Below are 27,943 nucleotides of genomic sequence, written 5' to 3'. Positions count from 1 at the left end.
TAAAATGTATATGAATAAAGGTTGGATGTATAATAGATTAGAGAATGGATTTATTACTGATGAATACTTTGATGAAGTTGAAAATTTTGTTGAATTTGCTAAGCGTCATCCAGAGTATATGAATGGTGATCATTTACGATGTCCATGTAATCATTGCAAATGTAGAAATACAATTTTCTGTGATGACTGTGTGAAAGTGTATCTATGTAAAAATGAATTTGTTCTAAATTATTACAACTAGTATTGTCATAGAGAACCTTATGTGTTTGAGCCAATTGGGCATTCTAGTACTTTGTCATCTAATTATATTACTCAACATGAATCATCATTTGCCCAAGATGATTCATCATTTAATGACAACACAATGCATTCAATGGTTTATGATACGATGAATGCATTTGATTATCAAAATGTTGATGAAATACCAACACCTGAAATCCAAAAATTATATGACATGTTAAATGCTAGTGAAAAAGAAGTATGAGAAGACATTTCTTTTAATCATTCCCAATTATCAGCTACTACGAGACTACTGAACATGAACAAACATCATTTCTCTGAATGATGTTATAATGATATTTGTCAATTGATGTCAGAATTGCTCCCTATTGATAATATAATGATTGACAGTTTTTATAGTATAAAAAAATTGATCAGGGGTTTAGGTCGCTAAATTATAGTGATCGAATCTGAATTTGATCGCTAATATAATGACATGACAGTTTTTATGCTCCCTACTGATGTCAGAGTTCCTAATTAGCGATCAAATCTGAAATTTAGCGATCGTTAATTTTAGCGACCGAATTGAAAATCGATTGCTAAATCGAATTACAATGAATTTTTTTATGATTTTTTTATCGGTCGCTAATCGATCATTAATCAGATTTAGTGATCGATTAGCGATCGAATTTTCAGTCGCTAATCGCGATTATTCTTGTAGTGCATCACTCTTTCAAAAATTATTAAAATAACAGGGACAAAAAATATTTTATCTCCATAATACACCTTATTTCAGTGTTGTTATAGCAGTTATCAATAGCTACTATAACGTGTAGATGTTATTCTATAGTTGCTATAATGTATAATACTTAATACAATACTCTCGTAGTGTTGTACCAATTAATTAGTAGTTTCTATAACTATTTTAAAATAATTTTGATAAAGTTTAAATAATTTTGAATAAATTGATAAATAATATTTTGATATAATAGTACTTAGAGTTTAAAATTTTAAAGGCACCAATGATTTTGATCAAAATTGCACCATCTCAGAGTAGTTTTTATCTAAAATAGAGCACATAGTGATATTTGATGTATAAATTAACGAAAGCGAGTGTCTTTTTGATGATATGAATAAAGGGATGTCTTTTAAAAAAATAAAATCTTTTTCCACAATTTTGGGTTGATAAAATTTGGCAAAAAAAATCAATCTATAAATAGATTGACAATCCATCCTTAACACAATCCTATATCTACTACACGACAAACAGCATCACGACTTTCACACGATTCACTCATTTGACAATCTATCTTCCAGAGTAAATTAAACACACATGACGACTACTCCCTTACTTCACCACCTCAAAAAAGGGGGAGACAAGCCCCCACTAAACATGCTAATCCTATCCAATTAATGAACTTGTTGTTTAGTCAAATTTAAGCCTAACACACTTATCTCACTTTCCATTATCAATAAACATTTGTTTTAGTAGCTTCTTTATCACCTTTTTTTGCCTAAAATAGGCAGAAAATTAGGACAGGAGAAGCTTTGTTTGCACATGCAATTGCTTGCTTCTCTAACAAAAGTTCTTATAGTTTACATTGCTTGATCAGGTAGCATTGGGTTGTTATTTATAAACTAAATGATTCTCAATTGTACTTTACTATTTGTTTAGTATTCAGTTTGATAAAGCTCGTTTATATTCATTCAATAGTAAAAAAAAAAGGTAAATAAGTTTGAACACCAATAAGCTTGGTTTGTTAACATTCATGATTTCAAGTATTAGATATATGTTTAATCTAATTTATAAGGACAACAACACTGTCACTTGAGCTCGATAAAATTTTTAATAGATAGACTCGTTTACACCCCTAATAACACCTAAGGATAGTGAGTTTATGACAATTTAATAACTATTTGATAACTATTTAGTATCAAACATGAAAGTGAAGGAACAAAATGGTTAGGATCGGTCGAATGATAGGAAATTGCTACCGAGAAATGAGACGAGGTGGGTCATTATACATCATACACCTTCGCTAAAACACAAACTAAGAGAGGGGACAAGCAATATGCAAATCACATGCACCATAGTTTTTTCTCCTTTGTCCTTAGCTAGGGTTTTTTCGAGTCGATAATCTAGCGAAAAGAATACATAACAAAAGCATGAACTCTTTATTAGATTGGCAACTTGGCATTGTCCTCTTTTGACCAATAATAGTGCAAGTGTCCCCTTAGCCTTTCATTGCCATCAATCAATTAGATGAACTTGTGAGCCCCCTTGGACCCCCACAACCATATCACATTCAAATCGATCACATTTCTCGCTATGTGCGAAAGCACATTGTGTGTAGGGGAATAGGCTACTGGTCGGACTCCCTTATCCACTCGATATCGAGATGGCGGAGGAGCAAGGGATGAGATCGACAAGCTGTGGTCCAAGCTTGGTCCACTCTACCCTCATACCGATATTCACGGAACTAGACTTGCTTGAGGGCTACCACAAAAAGATCTTCCATCCTTCTATTCATAGTAGTCGTGGCTTGTTCCATGACTAGGAATCGTCCCATGTGGTGACGTAATCATATTTAGGACTAGTAGATCACGAGAGCATAGCAAAAGAAACAATTATGAAAATTATGAAAATAAACAATAATAATAATAATAATTAAAATGTTCTCGAGTAGTCACGCGATACTTCACTTAGGCATTGGTAGCTCGAACCATCAAATGCCTTGAAGTCACGCCCGTAGAGTACTCTAATGTGAGTCTTTCGTCGAGTTAGGATTTCAAGTGGAGTCTCTACAAGTCCTTAAACCCCTTAACCCCTAAAGGTTAAGGTATAAATAGTCCCCTCTTTTGTAAAACTCTTCTTTTACATGGTCATTCAATACTTTCAATGATCAATGATCCGCAAATATTTCGATACTTTGAAATGATTCTTCCATGTCAACTTGCACAGATCGATCGAAATCCATGCCGGAATATATTCTCCTCAATGTATGCCAGTGAAAAAAAACACAAACAAACAGTGAAGATCGAAAAACAAAAGCATGTTGTGTGGCAAGAGTTCATGATGATGCCCTTCAGTTACATTTCAGATGAATTTTTCATTAACTATAAGGATACAACTAATGTTTATCATCCTAATGCCTTCGAATCTAAAGAGATTCAAGCCTTTTGACTATAAAAATCTATTGATCATCTCTCTCTCGAAACATAAGCACACACACATTTAAGGGAAACCATGGCTAGATTCTTTGGACTTAACTCATTTGTCCTCATTATGAGAAATCAAGAACATATTCCTGCTTGGGAGATGGATGAGATAGCTGGTGTTACTCCTTACAGATCATGGACAGAGAATGATGAATTTCAACCAAACAATTGTATGCCATTGTCAGATGGAACAAGGTTCCTTCATATCAGTCTTATTCTCAAGAGTCACAATCATGAATCACCCACTCACTTCCCTTCCCTTCCCTTCCCTGAGATCACCATTTACCAGTAGGTTTAATAATCCATGGCAGAATGAGAGATTAAGCAAGAGTTTTGTGTTTGGTTTGCTGCTACTGGCACTGAACAGAAACAAAAGGCACACAGAAGACCCACCTCCATTAATCATCTCTTCCCCTTCCTTCCTTATAAATAACTGCAGCAGCATCCTGCCTTGATAGTCTGTAGTACACCAGTCCTGCTCTCAGCTTCAAGAGATGGTGGACATTCAAAGTTCAAGAAAGGATTCAGAAACCTCTGTTGATTGGAGAGGCAAACCTTGCATGCCTAACAAGCATGGTGGCATGAGAGCTGCCTTCTTTGTCCTAGGTCTCTCTCTCTCTCTCTCTCTCTCTCTCTATCTCTGTGTGTGTGTTAGAAGATTGACTGGTAATTTGGTGATTGCAGGGATTCAAGCATTTGAGATCATGGCAATTGCGGCAGTGGGGAACAACCTCATCACCTACGTGTTCAACGAGATGCATTTCTCGTTGTCGAAGTCGGCGAATATAGTGACCAATTTTGTAGGGACGATCTTCCTCCTGTCTCTGCTCGGCGGCTTCCTCTCGGATTCCTATCTGGGGAGCTTCTGGACCATGCTGATATTCGGATTTGTGGAGCTCTCAGTGAGTCCTAAGCTAACTGAAATCTTCCAACTGTTCCGGCCGGCGGCGGCTAATCCTTGAAGTGTTTTCACAGGGATTCATGTTGCTGTCGGTGCAAGCTCATCTTCCCCAGCTGAGGCCACCCTCATGCAGCATGACGTCGCCGGAGGAGCATTGCGAGGAGGCCAAGGGGTTCAAGGCCACTGTCTTCTTCGTCGCCCTCTACTTGGTGGCCTTAGGAAGCGGGTGCCTGAAGCCCAACATGATCTCCCATGGAGCTGACCAATTCAGGAAAGACGATCCCGTTCAGTCGAAGAAGCTCTCGACGTACTTCAACACAGCCTACTTCAGCTTCTGCGTAGGGGAGCTCATCGCCCTCACTCTCCTCATTTGGGTACAGACGAGGTCAGGGATGGACGTGGGCTTTGGTGTCTCAGCAGGCGCCATGGCCGTCGGGCTCGGCATCATGATCGCCGGCGCCGTCTTCTACCGGAACAAACGCCCACAAGGCAGCATCTTTACACCAATCGCAAGGGTAGACTTCTTCTTCTTCTTCTTCAAATCTAGAGAAGAGGATTTTGAACTGAAAACAAACTTGCAGGTCCTTGTAGCTGCATTCAGCAAGAGGAAGCAAATCTGCCCTTCGAGTTCTGAACCCCATGCAGGTCCTTGCAGGTTCTTGGACAAGGCATGTCTCAAAAGTGAAGATGATGGCAGCAACACGAAGGAGAGCCAATGGAAGCTGTGCACGGCTTCGGAAGTGGAGCAAGTGAAGATCCTCATCTCGGTGGTTCCGATCTTCGCTTGCACCATCATCTTCAACACCATCCTGGCACAGCTGCAGACCTTCTCTGTGCAGCAAGGAAGCGGCATGGACACCAAGGTGAGCGACTCATTCCATGTGCCCCCTGCGTCACTCCAGGCCATCCCCTACATCATGCTCATCGCACTGGTGCCCATCTACGAGACCTGCTTCGTTCCTCTGGCTCGGAAGTTCACCGGAACCGGCACCGGGATCACTCCCCTGCAGCGCATTGGGGTCGGGCTGTTCATGGTGACGTTCTCCATGGTGGCTGCAGCCGTGATCGAGAAGAAGAGGAGGGAGACATACGTGGAGTCCAACGAGCTACTCTCCATCTTCTGGATTGCCCCCCAGTTCCTGATCTTCGGGGTCTCGGAGATGTTCACCGCCGTGGGGCTCATCGAGCACTTCTACAAGCAGTCGCTGGCCGGAATGCAGTCCTTCCTGACGGCCATGACCTACTGCTCCTACTCATTTGGGTTCTTCTTGAGCTCCCTGCTCGTCTCCCTCGTGAACAAGATTACAGCAACCTCTTCCACCGATGGTTGGCTGAGCGACAATGATCTCAACAAGGATAGGCTGGACCTCTTCTATTGGCTCCTTGCTGCCCTCAGCCTTGTCAATTTCTTCATCTACTTACTCTGCTCCAATTGGTATTCTACTTCTTCTACTTCTCCATCTCCATCGACTAGTACCGAAGACGATGACAGCCACACCGGCTTCGCTTCCTCTAAGCATGTTCGAGCTGAGGAAATCCTGTAAAGCTCTGCTATACTGATCATCCCCCTCACAGTTTTTTGTTGTTATGAGAAGAAGAAAGCAGTATAGAATTAGATGTAAGAGCTGAAACTGGTGAGCTAGAACATAAAATGAATGAAAGCTCTATGAAGAAACTAGTAGCTAAATTTTTCTAGTTTTTGTATAGGATTAACCTATTTGTTTTTATATAATTTAGATGTTTGAATTTCACTTAGATTAATCTTGGAAGTGGCATTTGTGGTCTCCTGGTGGCAGTGAGGATGTTGGCATGAGAAAATTGTGGCTTTGAGAGTGAGCTTAAAGAGAGATATTGGTAGACTAATTGTTTAAGAAAAGGTTTTCAAATATGGAGAAGGAAGAAGAAGAAAATAATAAAGAGGGCTATTTTTTAGTTTTAAACTAGTATAGAACTATATTTTTCAGCCAAATATTATAATAATTTTGTGTGTTTCATTCCCAACTTATCAAAGTGGCAAAGCTCCTAATAATAAGTTCAACTTTTAACCCACAACTCTTCTCCCTCGCGCTCAAACTCTAACTCAAACTCGTTCTTGATCCAAGTCATTCTCTTGTTATCCCTCGCGAAGTGTGAGCTCTCCGAGTCGATCCCCTCCGACCAATAAGAGGTGAGGTGAGTCAAGTGATCTAGTAGTTCGTTGTCGATGGTTTATAGCTTGTTCATCAACTTTGTTGGCGCCAAACCAATCAATTGTATCTCTATTATAGGTTCACTACACCTAGTCAACATTTCTTAGTAATAGATCAGTGCTAGTATTATGTTGAGCATAATAAACCTCTTCTGTTCATGAAAATATAAATAAATCTACTCTCAAATCCATATACAAATCTAAATTTACTTAAAAATAAATCCCTAAAACTAAATTTTCAAGAAGAATATAAATCTCTCAATCATCATAACAGTTCAACCGCCCCCACGGGCATAGTCGAGTTGATACTCGGATAATAGATTATCACATCATAACAGTTCAACCCTTTCAGTTCCTTTAATTTTCATTTTCATAAGTTTGTAGCTGGCTAACAGTGTTTATTACAAGCTATAAATTACCACAACCATAATAGCTAGTTAAACAAAATCAACAAGCACCAAAATGGTTACAGAATTATTTATTTGATTACTCTATGCAATCTTTAACCAAGCCAAGAAATGGCTTAACACAACTTTGGCTGATGCACAAAATCAGGTCCAGCTCTACTCACTTTGCATTTTCTATGAAACCTTTAATATCGAAAGCATCTTCACTAGACTTTCGGATGACACCCTGAAAATTAACCAGAATACAAAAAAAGCTGAATAACAAATCTAATTTTTAGGTATAAGGAAATGTATAAGCTGATGACTACAATCTCTTCTCTGTTGGGAGTGGAAGGGAGAAAAGGAGCTACCTTTTCAGTAAAAATGGCAGTTATAAGTCTTGCAGGAGTAACGTCAAAGGCTGGGTTCCAAACTGAAATCCCAGAAGCGGCCACTTGCTTTCCTCTTCCTCCATCAGAATGCAGCAACTCCTTTTCTGATCTTTCCTCTATGACAATTTGATCTCCGGAAGAAATCGAGAGATCAATAGAAGTTATGGGCGCTGCAACGTAGAATTGTATCCCATGGTGATATGCTGAAAGAGCCACACTGTAGGTTCCAATTTTGTTGGCAGTATCACCTATAAAGTGATATGCACAGTATTTAGTAACTACATTTTTTTATTCGAAATTTTAAAATTAGAACTAAAACAGTTCAAAATATTTACGACGTATATACCATTTGCAGCAATACGATCAGCACCAACAACAACAGCATTCACCCGGCCAGCTTTCATTAGAGCTGCCACAGCAGAGTCAGCAATCAAGGTTGCGGGAATCTGGTCATGAACAAGTTCAAAGGCAGTGAGCCTGGAGCCCTGCAAGTGTGGTAATGAATGTCAATAAATTGAACGTTAAATCGTTGATTGATCATAAGTCAAGAAGGCTAACAAACATATTCAAACAAACGACAATAAATGCAACTGTTTTGCCGCAATATGGTAAAAGGTCTCAAAGCATGCCTGGTTAAAAGGTCGTGTTTCAGTGCAGAATGCTTTTTCTAACCATCCTTCGGTCTGAAGGGCACGGATAACACCCAGTGCAGTTCCATATCCAGCAGTAGCAAGACTGTCAATTGAGAAAAAGACCATTAAACATAATCCTCAGTCAACAGGGACCAAACAAGTGAACAATTCACCTTCCAGTGTTACAATGTGTTAAAACAGAAATTTTCTGCAGGTTTTCTAGGCGTGAACCGAGATGGCTAGCTCCATGAAAGCCAATTGCTTTATTAGCAGCAACATCATCAACAAGCATAGTTTCAGCAGCATCAACATAAGCCTGGTGAGGAGCAGATCAAGTGGAACTTTCAAAATGATGGCCTAAAATTTGGATACATGTTCAAACATATTCATATAATCTAAGACATAAGCATCAAACAAACACCAATGGGGTAAAGTTTAATTGATGAAGTCAAAATTAATCACTCATTAAGCATAAAACTGAAAATCAGTGTTAGAATAGTTCAAAATGTAAACTAGTTGCTACAATATATCAAACAAGTTGTAATTGGATATCTTGTACCCAGCCGCCTCCTTATATATAGAAGGGCTACATTCAATATAGTCGAAGAGTAGCAACTATGCACCACCTCAGTAAAAGATTGCAGGACGAACAGCTATTTGTCTGCATTTCCTAACACCAATATGAATGAGCAAACATTTTTTTAAGGAAGATAAATAAAAGAATAAAGTTATGTTGTGAAGTGACATAGTATTAAAACACTAACAGGTCTAGAAGCTATTGTGGATGCTAAATAAATAAAAAGAAAAACAATTGTGTGTATACTTTAGGCCTACGGAAGTAACTCTTGCTATTGTGCGCAAGCTTGGCACTAGTTCAAGCTACAAACATATAGCATAATCCTAAGGAAATGGAACATCTTCTGCATGCAGATGGCAGTCTGTAAGAAAAAAGAAAAGCAGATTTTCACTCTCCATTTGTTTGGAAAAAATTTGAGAGGGAAAGTGATAGGGAGAGAGATGTTTCACTATTTTTCTCATTTTGTTCCCCCAAATCAAGCGGAAATGAACAAGCTGCAACCAGCTTAAGATTTTTAACAAAATCAAAAATCTCTTTTTTATATTTAGCTTTTCAAAGAAAATAAAAAAGGATAAAAGTAATAATTCTTTCATCTTATGAAGCCCTTTAATAAAAGGATGAGAAAAAGGGTTTCATATATTTCTTTAACCTCAAGGAAACAATTCAATAAAATCATTCTATCATCACTCTTCTTCCTATTTCTATCTATTTCTATTTCTCTATCTTTACATCCCCTGTACAATACAGAAGTCTCAAATCTGTAGTTTCCTAATTCTACTGATCATAAACCCCATGAATTATGAATGATATTGAAAAAAGGCATAGCCATGAAAATTAGTCATTAAGGAAACTAGAAATTGCAAAGATAGATTAACAAGAAATTGCATGTTACATTTTCAAGAAAATGTAAGATAGTTGATAGGCAGACTAAATATCCGACAAGAATGTCAAATTTATATTTTAGGCTGACTGCTTTGCAATAACCAGAGCTAGGCTCCACAATTGTAATCTTAAACTGGACACACCACAGCAATACCAATATTCTAATACCATAGAATTATTAGTCATTCAGTATGATATCTCATATAAGTGACCGCCATGGCCTACCTGAAAAACAGTTTGTGCCTCATTAGCTGTCTCTGCTGTCTTTAGTACAAGGCTTCGAAGCTTTTCTGCAGCATCAGAAAGATTCACAGCAGTTGGTCGACTGCCATAATCAGGTCATGTTAATTTAAGCATGATGAACCGTGCGCTAGAACTTTATTTAAGTAAAGCACTAAACAATACCTAGAAAGAAGGTATTCTAATTTCTTGATGAGGAAAGAAGCTGCATCTTCTGGTGTCCCACTAAAGTCAAGATTAAAAACTTCAATTGCTAGGGAAAGTGCAGCGGCTATTGCAATTGCTGGTGCACCACGGACCACCATATCCCTTATTGCAGTCCTAAAAACAAGATCACACTTGTAAATGAAGAGTTAGATGATATCAAGCTCAAAGAGAAAAGGAACAGGAGGTCACAATGTTTCTTTGTTGAGTCCTGAAAGAACTAAAATTTATAAAAGAAAAATTGGATGGCACAAATTTCACATACTCATATCGACTATTCAGTTACATTACAAAGAGATACGCAAAGGAAGAGTTCAATGCTACATAGCCACATGTTACTCAACAATAATAAAAAATATAGATACTCCAATATCTAGATTGTTTACAAACTTGAAGAGCATGCCATAGGTAAAAAACTATAGCTGAGGATGCAAATAACTTAACATAAGTACACATATAGGCAGCTTCAGAATTAAGAATTCAGTGAAGTGTCTGAATTCTGAAGAATTCAGATATGAAACAATGAATCATGTCTATTAACTAGTTCCATCCATCCATACTACCAACAAGAACACAATAAATTCCTTGTTTATTCAACACAACAAGTCTAGTTTCTCAAAAACTAAGTCCCAACCATTCAATAAAACAACCTATTCTATTCTTCAATCAGAGTACCAAGTGATCACTCAACAGGCACTAAGGAGAGATTACAATAAAATGATTTATAGTGGGGAAAAAACATAGAGCCAACTGCGCTAAAAACTAAAGCCAGTTAAATTTCAACATTTTACATTTGCAATAACAAGATTATAAATCGTTGAAAGCATCGACCTAAAGAAAATCAATTCAAAAGAACTCCGTAATTTGTCAGTTAAACTTATGGAAACTCAACAATTCATTACTATGAACTAATGAACGGGCAGTTATTCGTTCTTCGAAAAGTAGTAAGTTTATCACTTCGAAAAGTAAAAAAAAAACCAAAATTTATTCGGACGAAAAAAAAGAGGGGAAAGCGACATTAAAAATTAATAATTATAAAAGGAAGAAGATCGAGCTCACCATCCATCGGAGGAATCCTTGATATCCAAGTACACGGTTTCGAGGGGAAGCCTTGTCTGCGCAAAGCCAAGTCGGATCGGGTTAATGAGCGCGCAAGACGGCCGAAGATTCCGAATTCCGATGAGGTAACCGAGAGGGAGTTCGATCTCAAACCTGATCGAGAAGGCGAAGGGATCCCCGCTCGTAGCAGATGGACTGCAGAGTGCCGGGGGAGGAGGACCCGTTGGTCTCGGCCGCCATCCTCTCGAGGGAAGAAACACTCCGCCGCCTTCACCGTTCCAGGGACGAGGAGGAAGCGCGCGGCGATACGGCGTTCCGGGGAAGCCGGGCCCTTGAGGAATATTTAACGCCTTAAGTTTCGTGCTGGAGATGCTCTCTTTAGTCCCATCACGGCCGTCCAATGACGATGACCTGCGACCGCAGGTGATGAGAAAGTGTTTATTTTTATTTTGAGACTTGACTATTTTTCATTATTCTCTTCAAATTTTTTAATATTTACGAAAAAAAACATCCTCTTTCAAAATTTATCAACATAGTACCTCACTCATTATTTAATTCTAACAATGCCCTCCTTTGGTTGTCATAAAACTATTTTGTATAAAATAGTACCATTTCAAAATTGTTTTTAATAAAGTAATATAATTTTGATCAAAATAACTTCAAATGCTTTTAAAGCATTTTTGACTCAATTTTAATCAAAATAATATTAATTTAGAATTTTTTATCGATAAAAAACAAAAATATATTTTTTTAAAATTATAATTACTCTCTCAAAGATTGTTCAATACTACCATTATTTTCTATTTAAATTTTAAGATGATCAGATATGTTATATAGTAATTATAAAATCGTAATTATTATAATGTGTTTTCGTAATTATTACAATACACCATATAGATTCAGAATTAAATAAGAGATAATAATACTAGACAATACTAGAGAGGTAGTTAAGTACATAGGTGAGTTGGTTATGATGCAACAGACTTACAGAAGAGGATAAGGGTTCGAATCCTGGCGAAGCCAGGCAATACCCTCTTGCGTCGTAACCAATTGCACTTTCTCGATTTAGCTCCTCACAGATGGTCGTGGGGTCGCTAAGGTGTCGGATCCACCTTTTTTTGCAGAAGAGAGGTAGTTAAGTAAAATTGTACATGATTGAATAATAAGATGAAATATTTTTTTGATAGAAAATTAAAATAGGGCATCCATTTGATTAAAGCAACTCTAAAAAGGTGTTATTTCGTATAAATAGTGTTGTTTTTTAAAAAATATTACAGTGGTGTAACGACTATTATTATAATTTTTATATTAATTTAATTTGATTAAAATAGTATATATAGAGTATTTTTATATTAAATTTTTTTACAACTTAATTAATTTTTAACTTATCAAAATCAATTCAAAATTTCAAAATTTATTATAACAATAATTATTAAATAAACACTATAGCAATATAGCAACACTATAATAGTTATTTAATATTATTATATATGACAACCTAACAGTACTATAGTAACTATTTAATAATTATTATAATATTATAGCATGTATTTTATAGTAGCTATTAAATGATTATTATAATAATTTTTAATAAGTTAAAATAATTGTGATTAAGTTTAAACAACTTTAATCAAATTAGCAAATAATTTTGTAACATCAAAATTCTATATAATATTTTATAATACTTACTGTAACATTAAAATAAAGATATTTTTAGGATAAAAAATTTATTAGGATGCTATTTTATTTTTTTGAAAAAGGGGTTTTTGTAAAAACGGGGCACTTTTTCTTACTAATTTTATTTTACTGTTAAAATATTTTTATTTAATTTTAAAATATCTATTTTATCCTTCTTAATTATTATCTAAATAATTTATTCATTAAAGAATAAAAATATAACAATAATGAAGCACTTTTGTTCTTCTCAGCTATTTATAATGAAAATGAAAGCTCTTTTGTTAGATTTTTACAAAATAAAAATTTAAAGTTAAAACTAGATAAAATGTATTTTTTAAAGACATTTAAAAGATAAATAATTTTTAATTTAATAATTTATAAGTAACATGTCCAAGAACAATATATAATTTATTTTTAATTATATATCCATCATTAATACGGATTTACTATGTGCGCGATAAACTCGTGCGCGATCCATGCGCGACTTCCTGATCCATCATCGCTGTCATCGCCCTCGCCGCGCCGTCCGAGCCACCACCGGCCATCGCCATTGATGTGCGCTGGCGCCGATGCAATTTGGTTGGAAATGCGGAGATAGTGGCGCAGATTTCGACGTAATTTGTCCAGAAAACGTCGCCCCTCACTATGCGCTCCTGTTTTGTCCACGAAGTTCCGTCGGATTCCGACGCCACTATCTGATCGGAATCTGATGACAAACGGAGCGCCGACAAGTGGCGCATCGATCGCGCCTGGTGGTCGGACGACGGTGGCGACAGCGGCGGGCGGCGGCGGTGGGTCAGGGTATTGCGCACAGGATCACGCAGAATATCAAAATTTTATAAGTAAAATGTCCAAGATCAATATATAATTTATTTTTTTATAATAATATTCATAAAATAAATTGTGTTTAAATATAATAAATTTCTGGATGAGATTGTGGGGTTGTGTGGCTACGTGGAAGTGGCTCATTTGTGGAGCCGAAGGAGACACGTGTCACGCAGAGTCCTCCACGCAACCTGTTGAGTCGTAACCTAACCGGCTTCTGTTCTTAGTTCGAGGCCTGCTCCCGATTCCGATTCCCCCTTGTGCTCCAATCAAATCGACGAGAAGGAAGAGCTCTCAGAATTTTCATGGCGGATTTTCGCTTGAACAGTGTTCTTTCCACGCTTTGTGATGCAGTGGCAGTGCAGCTCCTTTGAAGTTGGGACTGCGTCAGTCTGTTTGTATGCTTGGTGCTTCGTAGTGAATCGAACGGCCTTTTCGCGGTCGCGCTTTTTGATTTCATTGCTCCTCTTGCAGGCTTGAGATTTATAGCTAAAAGATTGAATTTTGATGGGTTTCTGCTCGGCAAAGATCTCGATTTCTTCGGGTGCGTCGCGCCACTTCTTGCCAGGATGGAGCGGCCACGTCTCCAGCTGCAACGGCGTCGTCGTGCCGCTCAGGAAGAGGAAGAGCCGACGGGCGCGGCTCCCCATTTCGGCTGCTGCGGCGACGTCGTCCTCACCTGCGAAGATGGTCCCGTTACAGCGGAGGAACGAGCAGGCCGAGAAGATGACCAGCGCCATGGAGCAGCTCGACATCGAGCGCGGCGTCTGCATCCCCTTCCGGAAATACACACCTGATACAGTACGAACCCTCGACAACTAGACGTTTCCCCCCTCCAATCTATTGGGTTATTAAAGTTTTCGCCTTGATGGAGATAGTAGAAATGATGTGTTAGGTCAGGAACAAGGTTCTGGAATCCAGAGGTTCCACTCTGTCGCTTCTCGCCCGCGGCGTGGAAATCGTCTGGAACTTGGGATTGTACTGGTCTGCCCTCACCTACGACTGTTTAGTTGGACGGGATGAGGAAGTCGTCCCTTACCGTGCTCGACAACTTCGCAATCTTCTCTGTGATCTTGGCCCATCTTTTATCAAGGCTGGCCAGGTCAATGTCGTATCCATATTCTTGTAGCCTTCGCTGGTGACGTGTGGTTTAGTGGAAGGTAACTGATACTTGATGCAATGGTTGATTAGGTGCTTGCAAATCGACCTGATATAATTCGAGAAGATTACATGAATGAGCTTTGCATTCTGCAAGATGACGTTCCCCCTTTCCCCAATCAGGTAGATTTTCAAGTACTACTGCAATGCCACTTGATTGTTCTTCATTCGCTAGGACTGCTGATGGATTTGATTGGCGGACTTAATTGCAGGTGGCTTTTGCTATCATTGAAGAGGAGCTTGGTCAACCTCTTGAACAGGTGTTCAGCAAAATATCATCACAAACAATTGCAGCTGCCAGCTTAGGCCAAGTCTATCGTGCCACTCTGCGCGAAACAGGAGAGGATGTTGCAATAAAGGTTCATAGACCATCAACCTAAACTTTTTATTGGTCATAATAAATCACTGCTCGTAGCTACTCTCTCTTTTTTTTCATATTGTTTCTTGAGATGATAATGTCTTGTTTGGATGAGACTTAAACTCTTTTGGTTGGGTTGGTGACCGTGATAGTGAGGCTGGTGCACATCATCTGCATTGCTGATTAGTGATGGATGAAAATTTGAAAGTGATATTCAATAGGTCACAAGGATGTCATGACCTGCTTAAATGAGAGATGTGTCTCATTCACTCAGGACCATTCACTAGTCCAAAATGCTTTTCAATTAATAATAGCTCACTCATCTAAGCTTTCTAATCTTTTTTATTAGCTCATAACTCACCATGTGGGATAAAAGTAGGGTGTGACAATCTCCCTCAATTAAGACTTAATGTCTCCATTAAGACCCGAAGTGTAACTCATAGACATGTGAAGCCAAATGATGGCTACTTCATCACACAAACAATCCTTTTCAATACTTTACCATGCTTAGAATCAGAAACACTTTCATATCAATTGTCATCACTTGCTTAAATGAGATCACTCACCAAACTATCGTTAAAGGTTCAAAATTTCAGCCGTGCCGAAGTTTTGATCTTCGATTGGAATGATACTGTTTTGATGTCATGCCAATGTTTTGATGTATGGTGTTGGTAATTGATTAGAATTTAATAAGGAAGGAGATGAAGCATAGAATGAATCTGTGTCAAGCAAGTTTTAAATCTTGTACCATGCCGGGCGAAACAGTAGAAACATATAATTTCAGTAAATTACCAAAACTCGATGTTGTACGCCCATCCTTTGCTTCATCTCCTTTCTCCTTCAACCTCTAATCTGTCACTTGCACCGTGCATTGGAACATCGACATGATACTAGAACAGTATCTTTCGGGCAAAGATTGAAACTACATCACAACTCAAGATTTTGAATCTTGGTGCCGAGTGGTATTGAGTTTCGGTGATTTACTAGAATGATATGTTTTGATCGTTTCGCCGACATGGTACGAGATTTCAAACCATGCTATTATTTCAAAATGCTCAAGAGTTAAGCTTGAGTTATTCATAGTTCACCCATCTAGGCTTATCTATCCTCTTTATTAACCCAAAACTCACCATGTAGAACTAAATTGGGTGGCAAAAGGCTAAGAATTTACGCTAGCCTTACCCCATTTAACCCACTTGCCTCACATGATTGGTTAAACAAAAATTTATTTTTAATATATTTGTCATTAGTAGTCTAATATTGTCACCTAAATATCTTTACCCATCACATCCCATTGTGATTTGCATTGTTACGATGGGTAAAAGAACCATACCTTGCCTTGCCACCTATAAAGGTGATGCAAAGATTGGAATTGGATTATGTCTTGCTTAGTGCCATTGCTATTTCTATTTTTATTTGTTTTCATCAATAGTAATAATACAAATATGTACTTCATATAAATTGTTGAAAATAGAGGGCATCTCATTGGTCCATTTTAAGGAAAAGGCATACCAGAAACTGATTGAATAATTTAATATTGAGAAAAGTGGAAGCACAATGAAAGTATATGCAAGAGTAGATATGAAGAGAGTGTGCAAGGGGAAGAGTGACAAAGAATTTAGTCAACCATTAGTAAACATCAAGTTTGGGTTGGGTGTTGCCTAGTGCATAGAGGGTACTTTCATTCAATGCAAATGGCCCATAACATTGCAATGCAACACCAACAAAATTTTTGTGCTTGTTTGCATGTGTTGATGTTCACATGGTGTTAGGTGTTAGACAAAGTGGTTCTTAAATTGAGTTTTCTGTAGAAGTGGGTGAATGAATCAAGCTTCTTCCATCCAAATTTCACAAATTGACACTATAATAGAGTATGGCTAGTTGTTTCCCATTGGATAATTGCAAAAGGTACATCTTCGGTCTGCATTTTCTGAAGCGTGCGGAGATAATCATTTGTGGGGACTAGGAAGCTTAGCTTTTGCGATGGTTCGATCATGTGTCGTATTTTTGTGGACACCTAGATATCCTAGAGTGTGATATATCAAAGTTTAAAGCTTTATTCTCAGCTAGAGTATAATCATCTAATGGAATAAAACTACACATGGTATTGGTGGTATCAATGAAGAGGAGGAAGAGGAGGAGGAGGAGGCTTATCTCATCGAATGTATTGCACGAGAGACAAAAGTCATAAAACCAACCCTTATGTGACATGTGACTTGCCTCTTGCTTCTATGTTGGTCTTCGATCATGGCTCATGAAGTACAGTGGCTGACAAAACCTTCACTGTCTCAAGTTAGAATCCTCACATAATACATGAATTGTATATGGTTTCTGCCTTCACCTTTGCCTCCTACTTTGGCTCTCACCTCCCTTTGCGACTTATATAAGCCTCATGACCTTGCCCTTGCCTCACGTGTATTGAGTGTTCGCCATGCTTTGTATGCCAGTTGGTGGGCAATGATAAACTTCACTTGTGCCAATTGCTGCAAAACAATTTTTTAAACTGTGTGATCTGTAGTGCCAAACCACCTTATTGGATTCAACCATAGTATATGGATGTATAGGGTCATTTCAAGTGAAAATCCTTAGTGGTTCAAGCTTTAAGATTGCTATGCAAGTCCTATTGCTATTGAGTGAGAATCTTCTTATGCGTTTGGGGCTACAGGTCAATTTGTCAATGCCAAAAGTAAGGTTTAAAATTTTGAATCATGTCGAAGTTTTAATTTATGACTTTGAACAATATGATTTTAGTATCATATCATACCGTACCAATACAATTTTGGTATTTTTAAAAATATAAATATATTAATTAAAACTATTTTTATTAATATTTGATTGTTATCGATGTTTACTATTGAGTTATATTTGAGATGTTGAATGCTGAGTTCAAGTTTCGATATTATCTAGTGAAATGTTTGATGCTTATTAAGTAAAGATAAATTTAGGGTTGAATTTTACCAGTAGACATGGTAGGATAAAGTAGGTTTAAATTGGATTTAATTTGATTAGATTAAAATTAAACCAAATTTATATATACTATAATTTAATTCATAGTAGTATATTTTATACGTTTAGAAATTATATTATATTAATTATTTTTTCTAATAATTTTTTAGCATTTTAAAACTCTTGTTGTGCCGAGTCGGCATGGACAGAATTTACCGTTCCATTCATCAATTGACATCGTGACGCGACGACCTCGTGATCGAGGTGGGTACTGTGACCCCTGCGACGGCCTCTGCGAGGTTGCAGAGGGTATTGTGACTTTCTATGTGGAGGTTGTTGCGGGGTCACAGAGGGTGCCATGACTTCCCGCGGAGGCCGTTGTGCGATCGTGGCACTTATAGCAATAGTCGTGGTTCTATTTGTTTTGATTTTTTTATTTCTATTTAATTTTAGAAGTTGAATTTTTTATTTTTTAAACAACTATTTTTTCCCTATTAAATTTTTTCCTTAATTTTTTTCTCTTTTATCTATTTTTTCTTCCTTATTATTTTTTTCTCTTTCATTCATTATTTTTTCCTCCATTAAAATAAATAAAGAGAAAAAATACCTCTTAATGGTAAATAGAGGAAAAACAAAATCCCTTATTAGGTTTAAACTACTAATAAACTAAATCATTTTATATATAAATTAGATTTAATTTTAAACTGATCAAAATATATCTAAATTAAATATAGCTTAAACCTTCTTAATGGACTTCAATTAACCTAAATCGACTTTTACCTAATAAGAATTAAACATTTCATGAGACAATATCAAAACTTTAACTCAACATTCAACATCTCAAATTTAATTTAATAATAAGCATCTAAAATGATCAAATGTAAAAAGTATTGAAATTGTATCGTTCTGGTTATATACCAAAACTCTAGCACAACACGAAATTTTAAACCTTGATTTGTTTCCTCTATCTTAAAGAGGTTTATTTTTCTTTGTATATCCCGTGGACAAATGAAAAAGAGAAAAAAATTAATCATCCTTTAAGAGGTTTTTTTGCTTGTTTATCTCGTTGACAGATGGAGGGAAAAATTAACCATTGTTAAAGAAGTAAAGAGGTTTTTTCCGCCTTTATTTATCCTCGTAGATGAATGAAGGAGGGAAAAAAATAATGATGGAGGAAAACAATTAACGGATCAAGGAGAAAAAAATTAAGGGAGGGAAAGGAATAGAGAAAGGAATTTGAATTAACTGTCTAAAAAAAAAAAAATGAAAATGAAAAATAATAAAGAAATAAACAGAGGATGCCACGAGGTTGCGGTGGTCTCGACTTGGTACCCATGCTAGTGTCGGTCAGTGGGCGGAATGGTGAATTCCACCCATGCTAACCAACACGACATGGTATAAGAAGGTTATTTGATTTACAATTATGCATGTTATAGAACTATTTGGCTATTCGAACACAACTAATCCAACACACTTTAATGGAAGGATTATAGATGAGATAAGAGTTTCCAAAGTAATTTTTAGCAACTATGAAATCACTATTTAGATTAAATAGAAGAGCAATATAGGGTAGAAATTATCACCTTTTAGTATAAAATATAATTCTACTTCTTTGGTCCTAATTATGTTTAGAGTTGTCAAACGGGTCAACCCATAGCGGGACGGGCCAACCTACTAAAAACTCATCATATGGCTGAGCGGGTCAACCGACCAACTTGGCGGGTTGAAAAATTTCCAACCCAACCCAACCCAAGACGGGTTGCGGGTTAGGCGGGCAAACCCACAGGCTTGTCAAAAAATAAAAAAATATTAAATTTGAATTACAGTTTAAATTGATGAAGTTGAAAATTTTAAACTTAAGTTGTAATTTTTAAGCTTGAATTGTAATTTAGACAGATCAAGCTTGCTAATTCATTGAATTTTCTACTTTAATTTTAAAATTTAAAATAAATAAATAAGCTTTCTCAATCCGCGGACCAACCCAAGCCCGCCGCAGGCCAACTCACGCGGGTCGCGGGCTTAGGCGAGTCAATCCATCTGAACTCATCTTAAAATTGGTTAATAAAGTTTCAACCCTACCCGCCTAAATTGCTTGGCAGGGCGGGCCAACCCAGCAGATCCAATCCAAATTGATAGTTATAATTATGTTCTTGTGTCCCTTTGTACAACCAGTTTTTTATAATTTTTCCATTATCATCTAATCTTATCTTGGTTAATGGTAATCAACAACTTATTGCATGGTAATTTCTAGTCTTTCAAGTGTTTTGCTTATGAAGTGACTCATGTCTTCAGGTGCTAAGGCCACAGATAGAGCCCATAATTTACCGTGACCTTTTCCTGTTTCGTACTTTGGCTTCATTCTTGAACGGTATCAGTCTGCAGAAACTAGGCTGCAATGCAGAGCTTATTGTTGATGAATTTGGTGAGAAACTATTGGAAGAACTTGACTATACTCTTGTAAGTCTGCTCTCCATTGATTACACCTCTTTGAATTGATTTTCTTCCTTACACAATAGCTTCTAATCTTTGTTTTAGTGGACTAAAGAAGTATACTATCCTCCTTTTGAAAATTTCTTCTAAAAGGAAAATCTCAGTTAACTTCTACAATAAGGCAGAGTTCATTCAAGTAAAGATGTCACAAAAACACATAAAGTAGGTGCTGTTGTTTTTTTAATCCTTGTTTTCATACAGGAAGCTCGGAACATTGAGGACTTCATCGAAAATTTCAAAGATGACCCAACTGTCAAGATCCCACGAGTTTATAAACAATTCTCAGGTTCACGTGTTTTAGTAATGGAATGGATTGATGGCATTCGGTGTACTAATCCTCAGGTTAATGTGCAAATAGAAAACTATTTCTGTAATTGCATTTGACTTATTTCATTTTAATTTTCTGAAACTTGTACGTCTTAATAGTTAAGTGAAAGGGGGAAAAAAGAGATTTAGTAATTGTACATATTAGTTAACTTTTTCTATTTTTGTTTGTAATCATCAGGCCATTAAGGAAGCAGGGATTGATGTAAATGGATTCTTGACAATTGGTGTTAGTGCTGCTTTGAGACAATTGTTAGAATTTGGATTATTCCATGGAGATCCACATCCTGGAAATATTTTTGCCATGCGCGATGGACGTATTGCTTATGTTGACTTTGGAAATGTAGCTGTCCTTAGTCAAGTGAGTTGGAAATAACTTTCAGGTTATCTTGTACATAAATGTTGTTTTCTTTGTTATTCAATATTTTACAGAGTAATTCTTTTGCTGATATAAGTTGCATGACATATTTCATTCTTTTTTATATTTACTGCTTTTGGGCTTTCCGTTGGGTATTGGAAATCTGGTTCTTTAGTAAGATAGCATGCAAGAAAAGCCTTTCTTTATTATTCTTAACTGGATAGGAAGTAAGAATTATCTCATCTATATGTTTACACATACAACTGAAGCAATAATGTGTCGTCAAAGTTTTTTTTTAAAAAATATATTGTTCATCAACTATGGTACATAGTCCTTTACTTGTCTTCATTTTTTTCCTATTCCTTCTCTACTTATCTGTTTACTAGTTTGTTGTAACATTTTCCAGGGAAAAAATGACAAACTCACAGTGCCTAACAAACAAAAAGTTTAAGACAATGCCATTTAGCAATAATTTGATGCCTAAAGGTTATTTTTCTTGTTGATGTTCTAGAATAACTTGCTTAACTTGGATGTTTTCTGAGTTAGACTGTACTGTTATCCAAAGTGTTGTTTGTTATTTGTTTTTTCCCACTCTTTTGCATGCATGTACTAAAACATGTTAGTCGAGAAAGAAAGATAGGGTGTGGTAGAGAACAAGTAAACATCCTATTGCTTGCTCCTTGAACTTCTATTGACTAAAGCAAGGTTTAAAATTTTGAGTCATGCTAGAGTTTCGGTATATGACGGGAACAATATGGTTTTGGTACTGTATCGTGCCATGCGGATATGATTTTGATACTTTTTAAAATATAAAATATATTAAAAGGGTAGTCTGGTGCACGAAGCTCTCGCTAATACGGGATCTAGAGAAAGGTCAGATCACATTATATATATTGTACGCAACCTTACCTTGTATTGCAAGAGATTGTTTTCCCGACTTGAACTCATAACCACAAGGCTACATGGCAACAACTTTATCGTTGCATCAAAGCTCTCCTTCAAAATATAAAATATATTAATTAAAAATATTTTTATTAACATTTGATCATTATAAATACTTATTATTAAGTTAAATTTTGAGTTTAAGTTTTGATATTATCTCATGAAATGTTTGATTCTTATTAAGTAAAAATCGATTTAGGGTAATTGAAGTCCATTAAGAAAGTTTAAGTTATATTTAATTTAGATATATTTTGATCAATTTAAAATTAAATCTAATTTATATATAAAATGATTTAGTTTATTAGTAGTAATAAGAGGTTTTGTTTTTTCTCTATTAGGTTTTTTTTGGAAAAAAAATGAATGAAAGAGGAAAAAAATAATAAGGAAGAAAAAAATTAATGGATAAAATAGAAAAAAATTAAGAAGGAAAATTTTTATAGGGGAAAAGAAATAGCTGTTTAAAAAATAAAAAATTCAACTTCTAAAATAAAATAATTAAATAAAAAATAAAAATTGAAAAAAAAAATCACAACTATTGTCGCGACCCCATGGAGGCCGCCATGGGAGTCGTGGCACCCTCCGCGACCTGTGGCAGCCTCCGCGCCCCCGCGACGACCTCTATAGGAGTCGTGACACCCTCTTTGTGACCCCACAAAAGCTGTTGCAGGGGTCGCGGTGCCAGTACGATTCCAATTTGTAGTCGGAACGATAAATTCCCCCATGTCAATCGGCACAACACGAGATTTAAAATGTTGAACTAAAACATATACTTATTCATGATTGCGCACTTGGTAATGACGCATATGATGGGAATGGTTGGAATGAAGGCCCACTATGCATACTTATTTTTCTAGAGAGTGTTAACACTATTTCTAATGTGCTCCACGGTTCTAGTGGGTAGTTCTCTATAATTTACTAGGAACAAGCTGACAAGCATTCATAATTTCTACAAATTGGCCCCACCTTAAGAAAATTATTTCTTTCTGTTGAAAATGATTGAAATATGGAAATAGAAGTAAGAGCAGTGATAGAAGAAATGCCCATGATGTTCAACTTCATTTGGATGGTATATCCTCGTGTTTGGTAATACACAAGTTAAGTGCTCTTTGGTAATACATTGGTTCAAATTCAAAAAAAACATAGACATGGTTTCTGTGATATAGTTCTCTTCTTCATATTGCTTGCTAGTGAAAATAAAGTCAATGGTGGTAGGGTTCAACTTTGTTGTCTTCATTTGGAGTAAAAGGAGGCATGTGGCCATGGCCAATCTTAAAGGAGAGAAGTGATTATTTCTTTTTCTAGTTCAAGAGTTCATGATTATTTTTGGAGATTTGCCTCTCAAAGTACATTTTGAAGAATGTAATGGAGGAATTCCAGTTGCCATCTTTATAATTGAGAAAAGAAGTCCATGCATTAAAGTTGTAGAAGAGAATAGATTTCATCTACCAACAGTGCACGAGGCTAAAGTCGATCATTTTTTTGGTGTCCATAAACAGTTTGCTCCACCACAAAAGTAACTGACTTTAACCTATGCCTACGTTGTGGAATGTGAGCATTATCCAATTCTAGCTCTCTGCTTCTAATAATTAATTTATGAACTAAATGGTTGGAAATTCCAAGAAAAGTATGTTTAATAATTTGGAATTTGGAGCATAGGACATGTTTCAGTATTCTTGTTCTTAATTTTCACAGTTTTAGAACTAGCCTTTTGACTTGTTCTGACACATGACTCATTTTCCTTTTGTTGAATCTCCATCATTTGGTTTCAGCTAAATAAGCAAATCTTGATTGATGCTGTTGTCCATGCTGTCAATGAGGATTATGCTGAAATGGCAAATGACTTTACAAGGCTTGGCTTTCTTGCTAAAGACACAGATGTCTCTCCCATTATTCCAGCCCTAGAGGCTATCTGGCAAAATTCAGTTGGCAAAGGATTGTCTGACTTCAATTTTCGAATCGTCACTGGTACAAGTTCTTGCCTACATTTTTTGTTCAAACCTTGCATTCCAGCTTTTTCATATTAGTATTTATTCTCAATTTTATATCTGCAATTTTCCTCGGGTTTTCAATCCGTTTTCAAGTAATCTTAAATGCAATGTTTGATGAATTGAGTATACCATTTCACGAGAATCTGTACATCTATGAGTTGAAGAAGCTTTTGCAACATTGGTTTCAGTTGTTAGAAGTATCTTGCGTAATGATCACTGTTATTGAACTTGTGTGGAATAATAAACAAACATCTCTTGATATTTTCTGAACCTCATCCATAGCACGATGTGGAATGTAGAAAGAGCAAATATTCTGAATAAGTTTGTGTAATTTAATGTGAATTTGCAAAGGCATGTGGAAAAAACTAAACATTTTGTTCACAAAGAAATTATTAACTTTTACTATGTATGAATTTATTCCTTTTTATTGTTTATTTATTTATAATTATTTTTTTAAAAAAAACAACCAACGCCCTCTAATAGTTGCAGCGATGTTATCCATATTTTGGTTTTGCAATTCCTTCAAATCTCGCATAGAAAGGTTTCACAACTATTTTCCATAAGATAAAAAAAAAACACTAGCACTTACCATCATTATCCAAACGTTCTTGTGTTTTTTATGACATATTTGGGGTCCATTCTCATGAACAATTTTTGTTATCTTATTGTGGCCAATGTAGTGGCATAAGTAATCTTCTTCAGACTCAATGACCTAGCTTTTATTTGTATTACAGTCAATTAAGTTAATGGAATGTTAAATGCTGTCCATGTACAGTTTAAATTTGTTGAGAATCAACAGAAGACATTGAATATGTTTAACTGAATTAGTTTCGAATGATTGGAAGCTCTTATTTGATTGGTGCATATTCTGAGGTCTAACTGTAGAGCTTCTTATGCTTGTATTTGTAACCAAGTTTGATTGTGACACTTTTAAAATAATGTTTAATAAGATTTTATTGATCCATAATTTCTGGGTTTACCTTTTTTTGCGGACCTCTAACAATCTTGAAAATAGTTTTTTACAGTAAAATAAATGTTTCTTTCAGGGAAGTTCAATCAGCTTGTGTACAATTATCCAATCCGTATTCCAGTGAGATTTTCTCTTGTTATTCGTTCCCTCTTGACTCAAGAAGGAATTTGCTTCACACTCAAGCCGGATTTCAAATTTCTCGAGGTAAATTAAGATGCTATTATTGCAAGTATCTAGCCAGAGAGCAGTTCTTTATTATACATATACTTTTTCGTAACTTATGCACGCAAATATGTAAATGTATCTTCTACTTCTGTATTATGTTAAATATCTGGAGAGATCTTCTTGATTACTGGTAACATTTTCAGTAATTGTCATATTATATATACATGTATCGATTACTTACATAATTTGTATTTTTCTTACTGGAAAATTCTGTCTATCTAGGTTGCTTATCCATATATAGCAAAGCGTCTTTTGACAGATCCAAACCCTGCTCTCCGGGAACGTCTCATTCAGGTTTATTGCTACGCGACATAGAATTCTTTCTTCTAAGCTTGAATACCATAAATGTTTATGTATGCGTTACTTTATGTTTGCTATCTATCCAACTCAAAAAGATTCAGATAAAAGCGGTTACCATTTTAGTCGTCGTTTAATTTACTCGGTGTCAAATTGAAGAATTATAGATCTGGAGTATCATTTTGGACATGAGATCAGAACAATTGAACTAAGAATGGCCATTGTTTCGAAAAATATAGCCTTCTTCTGCAGCCACAAACTTGTGCAATGAGGGATCACATTGCATCTACTTGTGATCACATAAGATTATACACACTAAACCGGTATCTAATTTGTTAAAATTCAAATCCATATTGATTTGATAAGATCAGTTTGTCATATAAACCGACAAAACTTGTTCAACTGATCAATCACCAATTAGGTCAACATGAAAAGTTTGCTTTTATACTGATTGCTAAGCCTAGTGACAGTGAACATGTTAAAGGATAGATGTAATTTTCTTATTTTATACAGTTTATGGCTGCCATGTTCTGCATCACTGTCAACATTTTAATGTTAACTTTTGTTAAATATCGGTCGAATATGCATCCACATACCGCATATGCATCGCAAAGTGTTCTCATATTAAGATTGCTTCTAAACACACACAAAAAAGGAATTAGTAAAATAAAATGAAACTAAACAATTGACTTATCATACAGTGTGGTTGTGTTTGATAAATTAAAATCATCTTCGAGCCGTTTCAGGTAGATAGAACAAACTTGAATCTAAAGGATACCGCACGATATATTTACTCGCTTTTATGTCTTTGTAGGTTTTGTTTAAGGATGGAGTGTTCCAGTGGAAAAGACTTGAAAACCTCATCGTTCTTGCAAAGGAAAATGTGGCCAAGATGAGCAGCAATCCTGCATTACAACATAGCAACAGGTCTGTAACATACACCGGGAAACATGTTCATCGTTTCAATTTCATTTTCATTATTTCTTGATCTTTTTTGTTTGATGTCTGTTCAGTCGTAGTTCGAGGAGCTTGCAAGTCGCGAAGAAATTGGATCTCACAGAAACCATAAAGGATGGAGCTCGTATGTTCCTCATTGATTCAGGGATTCGTCGTCAAATGATCATGGCTTTGACTGAAGATTCCAAGCTTCACATTCAAGAGGTCGACAATTTATTCGAAAATTTGCATTCTTGGAGTTCTTTCCACCCTCACTAGTTTACTGAAATTTGCCCGATTCCCGTTCGCAGCTCGTAGATGTATATCGGTTGGTCGAGGATCAGATTGATATTCCCTCTGTTGCTTTGGAGGTCCTGCAAGGTGAAGCATCTGGCACCCTTATTGTTTTACCTTGGCACATTAGAAACTCTTCTGGGATGCCAAATTAAGACATATTACATATCGATTGTTTGCAGACTTGCCGAATGTGACACGCGATTTTATGCTCGCATGGACTGATACCATCCTATCCGACCGGTAAGTTGTCATGGTTTCACCATCATTGTCGTCGAGTGGGATCTCGATGTGCCCCTCAACGGTCCCATTCGATCGGTAAGTTGTCATGGTTTCACCATCATTGTTGTCGAGTGGGATCTCGATATGCCCCTCAAGTTTTGGAGTTCTTTACACAATCTAATTATTGTAACTCTATCGCAATGCTATATCGGTCGATCGATCGAATAGGCTTGTTTTCTTTCTTAAAGGTGTAAATCTCTTCATAATTTCATAATGTTGTTTGTAAAGTTCAACTAATTCAAATATAAGTATAGGCCGTGTACAAAATCTTTCTTCGACACTTTTATGTGAAAAGGGGCATTTTTATTTTTTTAAAAAAATATTAAAACAGTGTTTCATTTTATTAATTTTTTATTTGGAAAATGTCTTTATTTTATTTCTATTATGGTAGTATTGATTAAAATTATTACATATAAAGTATTATTATATTAAAAATTAACTTAGTGAAATTATTTTAATTTGGTTAAATTTGTTTTAATAGTGCTGCAATAATTTTTGTTTTTTTTTTAATTTAGAGCATTCTTTTAACAAAAATAATAATAAAGAATGTTTTTAAAAAAAATTTTCTCGAATATTCATCTGTTGATTGATTGATGGATCTCTAAATTAATTAGATTATTAGTTAATAAGATATATTGACTTTTAATTAACTATATAAGATATATTTATTTTATTTATTGTTAATAGTTAGACAACCTTTTTTTTTAATTCGCCTTGAGAGTAATTTAGAGTACAGTTTATGCATACTGATCTTCTATTAATTTCTAAAATATTAATTAATTTCTATTAGAATTCGAAAACTGATGTTCTTAATTAGTTATTCTGTTTTACTAATATATATTTATACATAAGTAATAATGGTTCAAGTTAATTTTTTAGGTTTGATATAGAAACTCAAGAACTAGAGGCTAAACCAAAATTCATCTTAAAATTAAAAAAAATTTAAAAATAAGTTTGATTCGTTTAAATATTAT

General features: G+C 35.9%; 3 protein-coding genes across 4 annotated transcripts; 2 read left to right on the top strand and 1 right to left on the bottom strand.

Annotated features, from left to right (window-relative positions):
- The first annotated feature begins 3,747 nt into the window (after positions 1-3,747).
- On the top strand, positions 3,748-6,094 carry LOC141831123 (protein NRT1/ PTR FAMILY 4.3-like). The gene is made up of 4 exons (XM_074718550.1): positions 3,748-4,044; positions 4,123-4,340; positions 4,414-4,854; positions 4,921-6,094. Exons 1-4 carry the CDS (start codon positions 3,933-3,935, stop codon positions 5,881-5,883), a joined length of 1,734 nt encoding a protein of 577 aa, XP_074574651.1. The 5' UTR covers positions 3,748-3,932; the 3' UTR covers positions 5,884-6,094.
- Positions 6,095-6,859: 765 nt separating this feature from the next.
- Positions 6,860-11,222, bottom strand: LOC141830350 (methylthioribose-1-phosphate isomerase). The gene is made up of 9 exons (XM_074717792.1): positions 11,053-11,222; positions 10,900-10,955; positions 9,802-9,957; positions 9,622-9,721; positions 8,111-8,253; positions 7,935-8,040; positions 7,652-7,790; positions 7,285-7,553; positions 6,860-7,160 (listed from the first exon to the last, which is right to left on the bottom strand). Exons 1-9 carry the CDS (start codon positions 11,137-11,139, stop codon positions 7,095-7,097), a joined length of 1,122 nt encoding a protein of 373 aa, XP_074573893.1. The 5' UTR covers positions 11,140-11,222; the 3' UTR covers positions 6,860-7,094.
- Positions 11,223-13,647: 2,425 nt separating this feature from the next.
- On the top strand, positions 13,648-27,183 carry LOC141831222 (protein ACTIVITY OF BC1 COMPLEX KINASE 1, chloroplastic). 2 transcript variants are annotated; one of them, XM_074718634.1, is made up of 15 exons: positions 13,648-13,799; positions 13,876-14,202; positions 14,297-14,503; positions 14,593-14,682; positions 14,772-14,918; positions 20,156-20,320; positions 20,555-20,695; positions 20,859-21,038; positions 23,747-23,942; positions 25,012-25,139; positions 25,383-25,454; positions 26,272-26,384; positions 26,471-26,618; positions 26,705-26,774; positions 26,870-27,183. In XM_074718634.1, exons 2-15 carry the CDS (start codon positions 13,909-13,911, stop codon positions 26,932-26,934), a joined length of 2,016 nt encoding a protein of 671 aa, XP_074574735.1. In that variant the 5' UTR covers positions 13,648-13,799; positions 13,876-13,908; the 3' UTR covers positions 26,935-27,183. The 2 variants fall into 2 exon arrangements, with proteins under 2 accessions (XP_074574735.1, XP_074574736.1); XM_074718635.1 differs by having other exon boundaries at positions 13,650-13,787.
- The last annotated feature ends 760 nt before the right edge of the window (positions 27,184-27,943 follow it).

This window comes from Curcuma longa, chromosome 6, assembly GCF_044706935.1.
Source record: "Curcuma longa cultivar G26 ecotype Majalengka, Jawa Barat chromosome 6, ITB_CL_G26_1.1, whole genome shotgun sequence".
Lineage (NCBI taxonomy): Eukaryota > Viridiplantae > Streptophyta > Magnoliopsida > Zingiberales > Zingiberaceae > Curcuma > Curcuma longa.
The sequence above is the reverse complement of the archived record's forward strand: the minus strand, read 5'-3'. Positions and strand labels throughout refer to the sequence as shown.

Bases quoted from the DNA above. Each gene is read 5' to 3' on its own strand.
- LOC141831222 (XM_074718634.1), top strand. From the start codon at position 13,909: ATGGGTTTCTGCTCGGCAAAGATCTCGATTTCTTCGGGTGCGTCGCGC. The intron at 21,039-23,746 runs GTGAGTTGGAAA...ATTTGGTTTCAG, and splicing joins ATGTAGCTGTCCTTAGTCAA to CTAAATAAGCAAATCTTGAT. The intron at 25,455-26,271 runs GTTTATTGCTAC...ATGTCTTTGTAG, and splicing joins TCCGGGAACGTCTCATTCAG to GTTTTGTTTAAGGATGGAGT.
- LOC141831123 (XM_074718550.1), top strand. From the start codon at position 3,933: ATGGTGGACATTCAAAGTTCAAGAAAGGATTCAGAAACCTCTGTTGAT. The intron at 4,045-4,122 runs GTCTCTCTCTCT...TGGTGATTGCAG, and splicing joins AGCTGCCTTCTTTGTCCTAG to GGATTCAAGCATTTGAGATC. The intron at 4,341-4,413 runs GTGAGTCCTAAG...GTGTTTTCACAG, and splicing joins TCGGATTTGTGGAGCTCTCA to GGATTCATGTTGCTGTCGGT.
- LOC141830350 (XM_074717792.1), bottom strand. From the start codon at position 11,139: ATGGCGGCCGAGACCAACGGGTCCTCCTCCCCCGGCACTCTGCAGTCC. The intron at 7,791-7,934 runs GCATGCTTTGAG...CCACACTTGCAG, and splicing joins AAACACGACCTTTTAACCAG to GGCTCCAGGCTCACTGCCTT. The intron at 7,554-7,651 runs GTATATACGTCG...ATCACTTTATAG, and splicing joins TGATCGTATTGCTGCAAATG to GTGATACTGCCAACAAAATT.